Source organism: Electrophorus electricus, chromosome 6, assembly GCF_013358815.1.
Source record: "Electrophorus electricus isolate fEleEle1 chromosome 6, fEleEle1.pri, whole genome shotgun sequence".
Lineage (NCBI taxonomy): Eukaryota > Metazoa > Chordata > Actinopteri > Gymnotiformes > Gymnotidae > Electrophorus > Electrophorus electricus.
Window position 1 is genome coordinate 15,112,129 of NC_049540.1, and position 16,725 is coordinate 15,128,853.

Below are 16,725 nucleotides of genomic sequence, written 5' to 3' on the forward strand. Positions count from 1 at the left end.
TCAAATTTACAAGGTTACAAAATCAAAAATATATTTTCAAAACATTCCAGCCAGTTTTTTTTTTAATTATTATATAAAAAATAGAAGGAGCCTGTGAAAGCTACATTGAGACCAATATAACTGATTCATGATAGTGAGTTTTCTCCAAAATATTCCTTTAAATCATATCTGTCTGGTTCTAAACTTATATGACGTTTTAATCAGCCTTTACTGATTAGAGTAAAAAAGTTCACAATGAAGATACTGAAACTGAGAAAACTAAAGAAAATCAAGAACCCCCCCCCCCCCCCCCCCCCCACACACACACACACACGTGGGTTTAGGTGTGGGGCATAACTGAAACCCCCAGGCAATTTTTACATGAAGGCATGGCACTATGTTTAAAGCAGATTTGCTCCCCCACCCCCAAAACAGGGCTACAACCTCAACTATCTCAACGATGCCCATTTACTTCTTATTCAAAGGCTTATTAGGCTAACAAGGTGTGTGCATGTCCCAGAGTGGGTACCCTTCAAACTCATATTCTCTTTAAGATATCAGGTCCTTGGACACACATTCACTGAAAAGATATCAGCACTGGGTCTGAAAGGAAGAGGTTGCTGAAGTTTTATGGCCACATTAGCACTGTGGTTTAAAATATATTTGCAGTACAATTGTTTTATATTTGTTTTGATTAAAAATCGATTGTTTGTTTCATGGAATGTCAGTTGTGCCATGTTTATCTCAGCATCACATAGTGTAAAATATGTGACAAATATTTTCTGATTCTATCATTAAGAACATAATATGTTTTGACTATAACAACACTATTCAGATGAAACGGAAATGCAAATCTATTTCTATACTAGTACACATTTAAGAAGTGATGGGAACAAAACGGTCATTTCAGAAAGTGTTTGGGTCCCCACACAAGTAAAGCAAACAATAACCCTGGTAGTAGGTTATTTCCTGTAATTTGCCTTGAGTTACTTCTGCAATATATTTTTTTATTATTGTTTATTATTAATGTTTATATAATGTTCTAACTAATATAATAGTTTGAACATGATTGTTCTCTCAATTTTTACTTATACTAAATTCTTTCACATATTTTCATGATTTAGTGCTTAAAATGCCGTTAATGGCCCTGCGGATGGACCTGCGGACCACTAGAGGGTACTTCACGGGCCCAAAGGTTGAGAAACCCTGTTTAAGAGGACATATGATGCTCTGTTTGTTGTATGCATCCCTCTATATATGCCAAAAACACCTGTGCTGAATGGATCCAAAAAAAGTCATGTTGGGTGACCATACCAACCAGAGTTAGTGTCAGGGTGCCAACTGGGTCTGGCAAACTCATGCTACTTCAGTTTGTTCCTCTGCAACAGCAGTTGCTTTTTCTTGCAACCTTTTCAATTTGCTTACTGACATGGAAATGTTGTTTGATAATTCTTATTGAGACAGTATACTTGCAAATTGTAAACAATTCTTGTGTTTAACTGCACAATATTCTTCCATTCTCATAATCCTTCTCATTGTGTCCATTCCTTTTTTATTTGATATTAAACACTGTCCCAGTGGTACCACATTTTAAAATATTTTTATATTTAAAATTTTTGCAGATTAAAAATGGTTTGTCTTATTTCTGTTGGTTTTTTGAATACAAAAAAAGCACAATAATTTCTCCACAATATGAATATTAGATCTTTATCTGGTTTACTCATGGTTCTACTGGTTTACTTGATTGGTGTGATATTCAGTTCATTTGTAACTTTTAAAAACAAAAATGGTACTTTTGCCTCACAAAACGTATGTATGTATGTATTTATAGCTCAGTGTGAGTAGTCTCATTCAGATGTCATTAGGGGTTGGCCTTTGGGGTTTTCATTCAATACCCTGAATTATTATTTTTTCCCCCATCTCAGATTTATTAAAACAATGTGCTTTAGCACTACTAACATTTTAAAAGTTATACTACAGTATCTGCCAAGCTCAGGCCCCTCCCTTTAGACTACCCTCACCAAGCGCAAGCCTGAAAATAAACAACATGGATACATGCTGTCAAGGAAGGCTCCCCTTCCACTGGTCACGTGGTATGGCCCGCCGTGTGATGTGGGAGTTCTTTGTTGTCTGTGTATCATTTGTAACCACACCTATGTTGCTAAGCACACACGTGCTTCGGTTTAGTCTTCTCTCATTTGTATGTATTTAAACCCTTGTTAGTGTGTGCCTTATTTTCAGTCATTGATCCTGTTCGTGTTAATGTTTGTGCCTCTGTTCACTTTACCAATGCCAGTGTTTGTGTTCACTACTTGTGTTATATGTGAGTGCCAGAGTTGTGAATGTTTATCAATAAACGTCTGTCTCCGTCGAGCGATTCTGTACGTCCTGCTCCTTGCCCTCTGGCACTCGGGCCATTACACATGCTTTACATACTTTCTTCTGAAGGTTACTTAGGGATGAGCAAAGCTAAAATGACTTTTAATTAATCATAGATAGCAAAAATTTCATTTTACTATTGGTGAACATGAGATCTGACAATGCTGTCGGCCGTCAGCCTTAGCCTACTAGCTGTTTAACTAAATGTTACATAAATACTGATATAAAGTTAGCCCTCTTCTCTGTAAAACAATCCTGGTGTCTGGTGATAAAGGTATACGTCTTGGTTGAATAATTCATGACTCCTTCTCCGCTTCCCTCAAGTAAGCTTAATGAATCTTTCCAAACAAAAATGTAAAGACAACTGGCATAGTATTACCCTGATACAATTTTAATGTTATGCTTAACTTTTAAAATTAAATCTAAAGCCCTAGCAACACCTCTGGTGTCATTTATAGCTTCATTCAAAAATGCTGCGATTAATGTTGAAACTGGAAAAATCAGATTGTATATAGCAGCATTATGGCAACCCCTACCTCAGTGCCAGTGCTGCTTGGATTAACATGAGGAAGTCTATAAGGGTGCACCTTTAGGTGCTTTGTACCTCACTTCTGTCACTGAATCAGTTTCAGAGTGCTTGAAGCACATGATCCTAGTATGGTTGAACACGGGTCAGAATCAAAAGATGAAGGGGGTTCCAGATAATCCTCGTCACAAACAAATGTTCTGTGTTGATTGCTGGGGATGCTATGGTAAGAAGGCATGTTAGAGGCATAGAAGTTCTCTGCCTGTCATTCTGGCACGCTGGATAATAATAGCCAGTTAAATGCAATGCTGAAGAAGGCAGTGCACAATGTTGTTCACAGACACTATGTCAATTGTACTTGGGAGAATCTGAAACTCTAAAAGAAAGGACCATACAAGACTTTAGGAAATATTGTATTGGGAATATGTTCTAAGCTTACAGTCTGTAGCATGATGACCCACCTCAAAAGGGGCATATTTTAAATTGAGAAGTTTGTAGGCCTGCAGAGGCAAATGTGATCAGCATGAATGTGGAGTGAATGAGCTTTAAATTAATTGTCAACTCTGTAAACCACATTCATATTAACTACATACCACCTTTAAGGTATGACTTTGTGGTGCAAACAAATTTAGTAAAAATATATTCAAGGATAATATTCAAGCCTATCTGCACAAACATGCGTATGCATAACCAGTGCAACCCTGTCAAGTAATACATTACAACCACCACTACTAAAATTTCCATAAGCTTGCAGTGCAGACATATTATTGAAAATATAAGGGATGCATTCAACTGCATCAGCATTTTAGAATACACAAATATAAATATACATGATTTCACAATAAATATACATATACATGATTTCACACTTTTGATTGATGATTTTTCCAAAACAGTTTAACCAAATAATATTTTCAGGTTTAACAAGCAGGTGCAGCAACCCTTAAACCCTGATTATGCATTTTATTTTGATATCAGTCTTTTATAATTAAAGTGCTTGTGACATCTGACATGAGGATTTAACTTACAACTGAACATACAGCTTACTGCATCGAAAATGCAGAGATATATCATGAATTCAACCTAAAAATAAAGAAATGTTTGGTCCATATCACCCAGCCCTAGTGACCTATAAACTTAAATATAAAATAAATATATAAAATTTGTTTCCCTAACCATGTCATATTGTTCCACTTGAAATATGATGGGAAATAAGACCACCACGACATGAAAATAGTCCAGCTAACTAAATATTACAATACTATATGTTACATGACCTGGAATTCATCCTCAACTAGGACGTTTCTGATTAAATAAATAAATTGAAGGTAAAATGAGTTGTAAACAGTGTTTTGGGCTTCACTCAAAGTTTAATCTCATCTCTCTGAGAACAAAGGTAATCTCCGGACACACATAGTTGTGAGGTATAAGATCATGCCACCAGGTCAGGGATTTAAGATGGTATTTAGCTAAGTGGTCATATTTTTCTCAAAATGGTTAATTTCCATTTACCAATATTTCACATTCAGTAATATGGTGATATGGTTGAGGAAACATTGTTTCATTATTAAAGTTTATCTTTAAAACAAATAATACCTTATTAGTGAGTGAAAACTTTGCTGTCCATTAAAATAGGACAAAAAAGACGCCTGGATGTGCCCTGATTTTATCTTATGCTGGGGCACAAAATAGACTGTACCCATACTAATAGGGCCAACATAAATAGGTAGCAGCTGTGTTCCGCTTAACACACTATGGAATCAGATTAATTCAGTAATTATATCATCACACATTTCTTGGTTGCACTTGTCCTCCGTTTTTGGTAAAAGCAAGGAGAATTTGGTAGTTTAAACCCAACCAAAAATCGCTCACACTTTGATTTGCCAACATGCCTTAAAAATTGGTTTACTACACAAGTTGGACATTTTTTGGCAAAGATTTTACAAGAATGATAATAAATAACTGCTGGTCTTGGCCAACCTGGTCTGTGAGCCTGTGTGCAGAAGACTCTGATCAAGATAACTCTTGTCCATTTTTAATCTTATTACTAGCCTTACAAACGTTCCTTTGTCTTATCTTTGGCCAAAGGCATACTTCAAAGTCTTGTGGATATCCTTCCTAAAAGAGTGGAGGATGTTATAGCTGCAAAGTGAGGGAAACGCTACATTAATGCCCATGGTTTAGTAACGGGATGTTTAACAAGCTCATGTAGGTGTGATGGTCAGGGTTCCTCATATATTTTGGCAAATAATGTATATGGGACTTTATGGGACTGTTTTTATACATAGCATTCTGTGGATTAAATATCTGCAAATATACACAGAGGGAGCCTAAACACACAAAACACTCTTTTGTTTCACAATATGAACAATCTCCATTATGCCAAAATATCAATACCAGCAAGTAAATTAGGATTGAAAGAAAGCAAAGTGTGCTCTGCCTACACTGGTTAAAACGCTGTCCATAAAATACTTGGAGGTGTCAAATGTTGCGGAATCATAACATCTGCGAGGCAAATAGCATATACATTTTGTTATCCATAATGAAACACCTCATGCTTGTTAGTCCTACCTAAATAACAGCAAAAGCTCTTGGGCAATCACTTTCATTTTCTCAAACATTTTCTCCAGGGAAGGTTTGTTGGAAATGGGATGGTAAATGCAGAGATCAGATGGGTCTAGATGTGAAAAGCCTTAGCAACGACTATCTTGAAGAAATTAAGGATATGACAGTACATGACGGACATACAGATGGTCAGTCTATAAGAGGGTACCTAAATGATTTCTATTACTAAAGCATCAACATATTAAGAACATCATAATTAAGAATTAAAGTAGGCCATCAACTGTCTAGTGAGAAGCAGATCTGAAAAACCTCAAACCCTTACATTCAAGCTACTGAACTATAAAAACTATAAAAACAGACTGTTTGTCTCTAAGGAGGGTACACAGACACAACCAGAACATAATAAACCTCTGTAGTGATTAAAGCAATAACACTATATGAACAAGGGGGCTATCTCTGATATTCAAAAGCAACTCATCTGTTTTGAGCCCCAGCTCTTTTTTTCCCTAGCAACCCTGAAAAAAACATGGAAACTGACAAATCTTGTTCCAGACACCATAAATGTTAAAAAAGGTTCTGAAGAATATGAGATTCAATGGAGCACACTGTTAAACAACTACAAGCAGATGAGGACAACTCAAGAACTGACGGTTGGGTTAGGCACAATAATGTACACAAAGATGGCATTCTGCTTCTCATCACAGCAGCTTGATCTAGCAGTTCGTGGGAATCTGAAGCTAGATCTCTTGTGTGATGTATTCCTAATGAGGTTACCTGTAGAGCTTCAAATTTTAGCATTATAGTAACCAAAATGTAAATTAACAACTTTGTTGTTTGTAAAACAAAGATCATCTTTAAATGGTCGAGTATTACACTGAACACACTCTCTTTAAAGATGATTTTAACACTACTGGGCAGTTCTTATAGCGGTTTTGTTTAGATGCAACCCATATATTTATTTATTTATCCTCAATCCAAACCATAGTTGTGGCTGTGATGAGTTGTCAAGGAAGAGTCAGTTTACCGTACCTTATTTCTACCGAACCAGGAGGATATGCACTCCTTTGCAGCTTGATTTGTGTTCTTATGAATGTTAAAATTATTTTAGTTAGAAAACATACACTTTCAAGTCACAGCTGGCCCCTTTGACTTTTAAGAAAATGAATTGGGATAGATTTATTTTGCAATCCAACTGGGAAGAGATTTAGGCTAACTTGAATCTGACATCCAAATCTCTAGTTCCATCCATTGAATTTGATGATGCAATGATATTATACATTGATCTTATACAACCCCTCAATTATCCATTTTTTCAATCTGAGAAAGTAGTGATTAAATTGAAAAGAACATACCGATTTGTCTAACAAGAGAGCTTTCCTTTGACTTCAATTTCTCCTTATTCTCTGAGCTGCTCTTTCTCTGTTCCTTTCCTCTGTCCTTGATTCCATTTGGACATCCTTTCTCAGCTTTCACGGTTTCTTCTACAATGGAGCGGAAATTAAAGGTCAATCCATATATCAAACATAACTCATGGACTTGGAATAAGAGAGTGAGTGAGTAAGAAATATAAAGACAGAGAGACAGTGAATGAAAGACAGAAACTGAGTGAGAAAGACAGAAACTGCGCGAGTGAGAAAGAGAAAGACGGTGACAGAGACTGAGTGAGAGAGAGAAATTAGAGATTTTAATCTAAACAAAGATGTTATCACATCAGTGATTTATGCTCACTCCATCTTCAGGCTATGCTTAACTCCAGTGTATTTAAATGGTGCAGAAAATGAGCATAAAGACTCCTGGTCTGTGATTTGATGAACAGTCTTGAAAGATAATTTTGCACCTATCGACTTTCAACAGTAAGCCATAGATTTTAGGCAAATCATGATACCTGGAAAGCAGTATAGTTTTTAACATGAATTGTATTTGCAAATGTGTTTGGCTTATTTAACTCTCATTTCTGTGTTGATATGAACTAAACTCAGTTTTGTCCATTCATAAATTAGGCACAACACATGCGATCATATGCACAGTAGTTAATATTACGCTGTAGAACTGATTTCTTAACTGCCACAGCCTTAGCAGACAACATCAGACTTTCATTACATGCATGTTCATAAAATTCAGTGTTGTGAACTATATTTCCCGACTTTTGCCCATTTGGGTATGTAAATACCACTGATTACATGACCACTGATCCTGCAGCTATGTCGAGTAACTGAAACTCTAGTACTTATTGTACAGTACAGTATAACAAACATATTCCAATTATTACTGTCTGAGCTAGAGCTTATATGTGTTTAGCATTTCTAGGCATCAGCATAGATCCCTGTATTTCTACAGCATTCCAGTTCAATGATATCTTGAACTCTAACCTACTGTACTTACTAGGATACATTCTATGAGTAAATGAGAAAGCACTTTTATAAGTCGCTCTCGATAAGAGCATCTGCCAAATGCTGTAAATGTAAAACACAAGGCATGTAATTATATGTAAAAGAGGTAACTGCTCCCCACAGAGCCTCCTGGTGACCAAAGTTTGTCTCAAACATGGCAGTTTTTATACAGAATGAAAAAGACAAGTAACCTGAATTTGTGATGCCCTATTACTTATATTCCAATTCACACAACCTCTTTTGGCACAGTACTATGTCCTCACAAAAATATCTTTGGACATGCATGTCAGATGTATTTTAGACATATTACTGTACTTTATGAAAAAGGTTTCCCCCCCTCCCATTTTTTTGGTAGAATACTCTATACTTTACATACCTAAATGTTTCTTGTTTTCTGTCTTTTGACAAACTTTCATTTCATATTTCCACTTTTTATATTTCCACTTCCACTAGAAATGTTTTTTTTTAACTGCCCAACAAGTTAGGTTGAGTTCACTCAAAAAAAGCTATCAAGTTAGTTGCCTTATAACCAAGTAGCTTCAATGTAAGCAGCAGAGGAACCAGAGGATTATCTTGAGGCATTGAGCATATGTTTATGTCTATAGATACCTCCAGCTAGGTCCTCCTCTAGTAGCTCAATTGTCAGATTGAAGATCTTCTCTTGTAGGTTGCACAAGTTGTGCTTCATCTTTTCTCTTCGTGTGACCATGTAGCAGAGGTTCCTGACCTGAAGTAGACACAAAAATCCACCCATGTGCAGGCACAAACAAAAGTGTATACGTAAGCACATGCATGCCCTCACGTATGTACACATACACACACACACACACACACCCATCTTGTGGGATGGGTTTCGGACATGTGTACACCATCGGGATCAAACTAGGACTTCTAGAAAACCAGGCTAGATATTAATTACTTATTTTTTCAATTTATTTGTATTTATTTATTTATTTTTCTCTTTCACTATTTACTCTGCTCTTTATTGTCTATATTGTTAATATTGTGGTGACCGTTGTTGGCCAAAAGAGCATGGGCCCCCCCCCCCTTTGAGTCTTGGTTCCTCTCAAGGTTTCTTCCTCATGCTTGTAGGGGGAGTTTACATGCCACTACTGCCCTTTGCTTGCTCACTGAGGGCTTGCACTCAGACAGTTGAAAAGCTGCTTTGCAACAACATTTGTTATAAAAAGCACTATATAAATAAATTTGACTTGACTTCACACACACACACAAAACATAAGAAACTGATAACAGCTCATCTTTTCCCTTTACTCTTCAGATAAGTGACATGCAAGGGTCATTCTATGCCAACACACCTAGGCCGCTCAGTTAATGAAAAATAGAAAGGCTTAGAATACACATACAAAGAATTTATGAAATTTAGCTCAGAGCACCACACTTCAAAATTAAAAAAGCATTTAGGATTATAGGATTTTGGAAGGTGCCATGAATTTAATGTTTTTATAATAGGTTTTAATAGATTTTCTTTCCAAGAAAATCCATGACATGAACAGGGGATATTCTCTCCCTTGCAGATGTACATGTTACATGTACACGCAAGTCTTATTATATTTCTCTTATTACATAGTTAGAGAAAGTTCAGAATGCAGGTGCATTGATGCAGAGGAAAAAGAGGTCATATTACAGCAAAACATTTATAACACTGGTTCCTTGTATTTTACAGAATTGATTTTGAAGATTCCCTTACTGGTTTTTAAGCTTTTAATGTTGAAGTGCTTTATGTGCATACACAAGGAAATGTTAGGTATATTACACATAGAAACTTAGGTAATCAGACTAATCTGTTAGGAGTCACCAAAAGATGATTAAAATGTGGGGAATTTGCTTTTAGCTATTATGACCAAAGCTCTGAAACTCTCTTCTTAAGGAGTTGAGTTATTAAATTCTAATGCACTTTTACAAAGTTTAAGATGTGAAAGGTTTCCTAAATTAAATCACACAACCTGCTACTTTCGTATGTCCAAAAAAGGTTCTCTCCCTGGTTCCTGGGATTCCCTATTTCTCAGTCAATCCCTTCATGATCGTCCTCCCCATTGGGTGATCAGTCCCAACTACAGTCATCTGCTCAGAAAGGGGATGAGCCCTGAATTTGTATATCACGTCCCCTCCTCACGGGGTATGCAAGCAACAAAAACATGGAGAAAACAAAAAAAACCAAAAAAAAACCAAAAAGGAAAAAGGTTGATTCATATGTAAACATTATTTAATGTGTTACAAAATAAAGATGACTATATTATAAATTACTATTATTATTATTATTATTATTATTAATATTAAGACATGTTGTCATTATTAAGATATATTTAAGAAGAATACAGACATGAGAACGCTCAGAATTGCAACCTAAATAGTGGCAAGACAACGCCACTGGATTATGTCACAAGGGTGGCTTAAATATGTTACCTCTAAGTAATTGCTTACAGGTGAAGACAAAGGTGAGGGTGTTCTGTACTCAGGTGACCCCGACCTCTGATGGCCAGAGGTGGCGCCCTCTCGAGCCGGTGTGACATCCACCCTTGGCAAGATTTTAAGATTGGCGAGATTAGGCAAGGACCTTAACACTACCCGTCTACCTCACTAACAAAGAGAGTTGAAATAAGAGTCACACTGGCTCGGATGTCACCTGGGTCAACAAGGTCTGCGTCAGATACTGGGGGACCAGGGCAATCTGATGAAAAGTGGGCTGCCGGAACAAATTCAAGACACTCGAACGGCAGTGGAGAACAGAGGACTGTTGGAATGCTACTATGCAAGCAACCCCAGTGTGAGGGGGCATATGCAGAGGATGTGGAAACTATGGATGCCCAGCATCTAGACCAACACCGAAACAACTAGTAGCTAAATGTTTCAACATCCGCAGGCAGCAACTGCTGTCACAAGTGGAGATAGACAAGGTACAACAAGAATGCTACATCAATGAGGAGCCAGGACAACAGTTCTGAGGGAGATATCTCCACAACCCATAATTGGCAACCAAATCCAAATGCACCTATGCACCAAGCTCAACACCACAGCTGCTGACTGGAGATTGAAGATCATGGCCAAGATGGGCACGACTCGTAGCAGACTTAATTAATCTTAATTACTCTCTCAGGCTTCAAAACTATTTAAATGCACTCTTGCATAGAACTCATTATTTAGCAATGTGTAATTCAGAACCTTTGTAATTTAATGCATAAATAATTCATTAGTCAATCAGATCATAGGTTGTAGTTGTAAATAAATACACTAAAATCAGCTGATACTGAAAATGAACTTGTAAAAATAAACAGACTGGTTTTGGTAACACAAAACTTTTTATGTCTACTTTTTATGCTTACAAAAATGTATACAACATGGAACTTTTTAATATTAACTATCAACCAAAGCCGAGGCTGCATTATCGTTAGTAAAATAATATAGGCAGGCATTTTAATTGCTGAGATCAAACTAAAAATGCCCTTAAACTTTTGGACAGTGTCAACAATATAACAGAGTTAATAAAGTGTGTGGATGGATGAATGAATAAAATACTGAGGCCATGGTGTAAAACTAATGTCTTACCATTATGAACCTAAAATCTCACCCATTGGTCACTGCTTCCAACTCAAAACAATAATACACCTCAGACTGTAGTTAATGGCTGCTGGCCAAATCTTGCAAGAAGGAAAATGTCACAGCTGACATACTGTGATAACAGTATGCATACATGTGGTGTATTCATTAGACTGTGTGAATACCTGAGATTCATCAAAATGCACAAATAGCTTACTTAATTTTAATACACATACTATCCCTAGAAATATGTAAAGCAAACTCTGGAGAAAAGCCACACAACCAGACTTACCCTTTCCAGATCCTGTCTCAGGTGAGTAAAGAGCTTTAAGCGGCGGTACAGAACATCTTGCTCCTGTTGGGCCAGGTTGTCCACCTCATCTCTCTTCAATGTCACAACAGGACGGTTGAAGTTAGCCCTGCGACGGAGCTTCCAGAACTGGTAGAGGAAGTCTACATGGATATCTGGCAGACCAAGGCTGTCAGCAACATTCTTGGGGTTTACTAACTGGTAAAACTCATCTTCCAGCTCCTGCAGCTTTTGTTTACGCTTGCTGACCTTTTCCGGTTCTGTCTGATCACGGTCCAGTCGATCTGACTGTAACATTGCTCGTTCCCCCTCTGATGTATGTCGTGATTCAGGCCTATCTATGTGTGAGACATTGCTGTGCTCCAAGCAGTAGGACTTGAACCGCACCTCATCATTTTCTGCAAGGATGGTATGCATTTCCAGCCCATGGTCAAAGGCGCAGGTCACATGGAAGGCAACAATGCAGGAAGGCATGGAGCACTGAATAAAGACATAAGCAGTTACATGAGGTAGCATATACAGTATATCTTGACAACTGATAAACCTTATACAAATTATATACAAAATGTACTTCTGATTGCAATTGATTTATTATTACTGCAAATCTTTCACAAACCACTTGAAAACTATATATATATAATCTACACACACACACACACACTCACTCTACAGTCACAAAACAGCACTAAAGTACAATTTCCCCACATTTTTAAAACATTTTTTCTAACTTTAGATTTCTCTGAATTATTAATATACCAGGGAATCTGGGTTAATGAGGGATTCTGTATCAGTTGCTTAAATGTTTATTTTTGTTTGCATTCTCAGCATCACAAAACATAGGGCCCTTGTGCTCATAACAGTAAAGCCATTAACTGGTGTGTCTGTGGGTCTTACCTGTATACATGTACCTGTGTGTTCTCTACACAGGCTGCAGGACAGGGCCCAGCGACTGGCAGGGATGTGTGACACCTTAGTGATAGGTTCCATCTTCTCAGGACAGCCAAAACTTACCTGCACCAAAGCATTCAAAACACATCTATATGTTTTCTCTGGACAGTCTAAAAAAAGTTAAGGTAGAATGACCAAATACTGACATGACACCTACAAACTATAGAAAACGTACTATTTTCAAACCGAAATTAACAACATTAAAGAACACAACTTTGTTAAGCAACCACAAACACAATAAGAGACACCAAATACATTAAGGCAAAACACATATATTCAGTGAAAATACATAATTGTAAATACAAAATTAAGTATTTAAAATCAAATTAGCATGAAGACAACACAGTATCATTAACCAAAACCTTTCAGAAAAGCTGCATTTGAGATTGATCATGATGGAAGTGCTCATGGCACTAACATTTTTCTCTATGAATATGTGAAGACTGAATCACAGAATAATCTGCAAAGCGTTTTGTACTTTATTAGCACAAGGCAATGTTATAAATGTTATAGTATTTAATTTTGCTCTTTAAATTCTTTAAACACAAATTACACTTTAAAGAAATTTTAACAGTATTGTCTCATCAGTTTAAGTAGTAGTATTGTTTTCATTTTCATAGAAAATTGCTTATCCCAGGCAAGATATTCTGTATTAGCAATTTCACTTTGAATATTACTGTTATGCATCTACAGAATGTGTGAAACAAGATGGTATTCTGGTAGCTATGTCAATTTAATGAAGAGCAATCAAACAGAAGCAGCCCAATAGTATACACTGACTTTTTGTGGCCATACACCCAAAAACACAGAATATAAGTGTAAACATACATTGTGTATTTAATGTGTAATATAATGCCACCACTCCTTATTTTACCAATGCAATGCTTTAGTTATGTCCCAGGATGTATGTTTATATGTGTATGTTGTTTCTCTGCTCAGTCTGTTGTCTATAGGTTTTTTTTTTTGTGTACCCACACTCTGAATTCATACATTTTCTAGCTTGTACTTGTATCCCCTTATAGGACATTCCTGTCACATACGGGCCAGTTTATGATTGGCTACAGAAGTGGATTCCCCCAATCTGATGCTCATTTGTTCCACATAACTTTGTTGAGAGTTATGGTTTAATTAATAAATGCCATGTCAAATGTAGTGGGTTTTTTTTTTTTTTTTTGCATTTCTTTTTTGCATTTATGTATAGACCTTTTATTAGCATTAAATTGAGGAAGTGTTGGGGTTAATACCACTATTTCTATATCCCATAGTTTTATTCCCTGTTATGAATAGGTAATAAGTCAGGGAAGACATTTGTTGCTTTTTTCTTGGTTGTTTATGACAGGTAAAGGGGCATTTCCTTGATTTTGATTTGACATTTATTTTATTATTATGGTGTGAAGCCCACCATGAAGCCTATTCCTGATTTATAGTTCTATGAAAAACATTCATAAATATTGTCTTACTTTTCAAATTGTCTATGGTCTTTTTGCTGCTATCTCAGACAAGATTAACAACCCATATGCAGTAACAAACTGGGGGCTCATCCCTTATTTTTTAGTTTTTGTTGGTGTGTGGGGTTGTTTGGTCTGCAATGTTTAGTTTTAGAGGATTTTATTACTGTTCTATTGCTGTGTGATGCGAGGAGGCAGAGCAGGATGCAGGGACGAGTCATGTTAAACACAACGAAATGTTTATTGCTACACAAAACAAAGATGACTATGTGGCTAGCAGGATAACCGGGTTAAAACATCGACAACATTCAAACACAAGACTTATATACATGCACACTAACGATACACAATGAGGAGCAGGTGTGAAAAACAGGGAGGGCGTGGTCATACAGACGAAGCACATACAGATACACAGGGAGACATTTGGCCTATCGGGCTACGGCCCCGAAACCCACGCTGAATGGCAAGGCCAGAGGACCTAGCGACCCCACACGGGCCAGCACGAGCAGGACAGAGGGGAGGAAGACAGGGACCAAGACGACAACAGACATGGGGACGGACACACTGATGGGCACAAGCACAGACACAAAGGGGGACAAAGCAACTGGTACAGTAATCGAGACAGGGTTAGGTACAGTGATCGGGACAGGTACAAGAACAGGACTACATAAAGTACTATTAAACAGTCTAGGGAAGGTAGCAGGAGTGCTGGTGTAAAAACTCTGTGCTTGTCGTTAAGTACTGCTCACCGCTGGTGGAGTTTGCTATCGTCAGATGCAGACCCTTTTATTTACTGCGGGAATTGACCTCCGTGTTTATAATCGCACTGTACATTCCAGCGCGAACACACGGGAGGCTCTCCAGGAGCTGTATGGAACGATTAGTGAACTGCAGAACGTTCATCCAGACGGATTGTTTATTGTCGCCGGAGACTTCAACCACGCAAATTTCAAGTCAGTACTGCCTAAATTCCATCAACATGTGAACTTTGCAACGACAGGAGCGAACACATGATCTCGTTTACACAAACATCCCCGGTGCGTACCGGGCGGAGCCCCGCCCCCACCTCGGATACTCTGATCACATATCTGTAATGTTGATTCCTGCATATAGACTAATCATCAGACGCTTAAAACCACTTCTGAAGCAGGTGAGAACCTGGCCAGCAGGAGCCATCTCTGCTCTTCAGGACTGTTTTGTTTGATCGGATGACTTGGATCATGTTCAAGGAGGCTGCTACTGACGGTGGCACTGTTAATCTGGAAGAGTATACAGCATCAGTGACTGGCTACATCAGCAAGTGCATTGATGATGTTACTGTCTCCAAGACCATCACCACACGCCCAAACCAGAAGCCATGGATGACTGCTGAGGTGTGCATGCTACTGAGCACCCGTGACTCAGCCTTCAGAACAGGTGACAGAGCGGCTCTCAGGAAAACAAGAGCCAAACTGTCACGTGCGATCAGGGAAGCAAAGCGTGCACATGCACAGAGGATCCATGGACACTTCAAAGACACTGGTGACACACGGCGCATATGGGAGGGCATTCAGGCCATTACTAACTACAGGAATATATCACCTTCCTGTGACAGTGATGCCACCCTCCCAGATGCACTGAATGACTTCTATGCATGGTGTGAAGCACAGAACAACGTTGTAGCGGAAAAGTCCATCCCTCCGCAAAATGACCAGGTGCTGTGCTTGACTGCGATTGATGTGAGGCATACTCTGCGTGGAGTTAACCCACGGAAAGCTGCTGGACCAGACAACATCCTGGGTCGTGTGCTCAGAGAATGTGCTGACCAGCTTGCAGATGTCCTGACAGACATCTTCAATATCTCTCTGAGCTGCACCGTGGTCCCAACATGCTTCAAGACCACCACCGTCGTCCCCGTATCTAAGAAGCCCACGGTGTCGTGTCTCAACAACTACCGTCCCGTCGCACACACATCCATCATCATGAAGTGCTTTGAGAGACTCGTCATGAGACACATCAAGACCCAGCTTCCTCCTTCTCTGGACGCTCTGCAGTTTGTGTACCGCTCCAACCGCTCTACAGATGATGCCATCTCTATCACACTTCATCTGGCACTCACACATCTGGATAAAAAGGGCACCTATGTAAGAATGCTGTTCATAGACTTCAGTTCAGCATTCAACACCATTGTTCCTCAGCATCTGATTGGAAAGTTGATCTTACTGGGCTTGAACACCTCCCTCTGCAACTGGATCCTGGATTTCTTGACTGGTAGACCTCAGTCAGTCCAGATCGGGAGCAGTACTTCCAACACGACCACACTGAGTACTGGTGCTCCCCAGGGCAGTGTACTCAGCCCTCTGCTGTTCACACTGCTGAGTCATGACTGTGCAGCGATGCACAGTTCGAATCACATCATCAAGTTCGCTGATGACACGACCGTGGTGGGTCTCACAAAGACAACGAGTCAGCATACAGAGAGGAGGTGCGAGAACTGGTGAGCTAGTGTAAGGTCAACAACCTGTATCTGAATGTTGACAAGACAAAAGAAATGGTTGTTGAATTCAGGAGAGCAAGGCGAGATCACTCCCCGCTTGCCATCAACGACTCCTCAGTGGAGATCATCAAGAACATCAAGTTCCTTGG

General features: G+C 38.5%; 1 protein-coding gene across 20 annotated transcripts in view; it reads right to left on the minus strand.

Annotated features, from left to right (window-relative positions):
* The window catches only part of jade2 (jade family PHD finger 2), a 76,030-nt gene that overhangs the window by 2,080 nt on the left and 57,225 nt on the right, over nt 1-16,725 (minus strand). For 18 of the 20 annotated variants that reach the window (XM_027008339.2, XM_027008343.2, XM_027008345.2 and 15 more), the window contains 4 exons: nt 12,599-12,715; nt 11,687-12,184; nt 8,449-8,566; nt 6,802-6,930 (listed from right to left, as the gene is read on the minus strand). In XM_027008339.2, coding sequence (XP_026864140.2) covers nt 6,802-6,930; nt 8,449-8,566; nt 11,687-12,184; nt 12,599-12,715 — 862 coding nt within the window. Of the gene's footprint in view, nt 1-4,806; nt 5,027-6,801; nt 6,931-8,448; nt 8,567-11,686; nt 12,185-12,598; nt 12,716-16,725 lie in introns of those variants that run through there. The other 2 variants (XM_027008362.2, XM_027008349.2) reach the window with 2 other exon arrangements.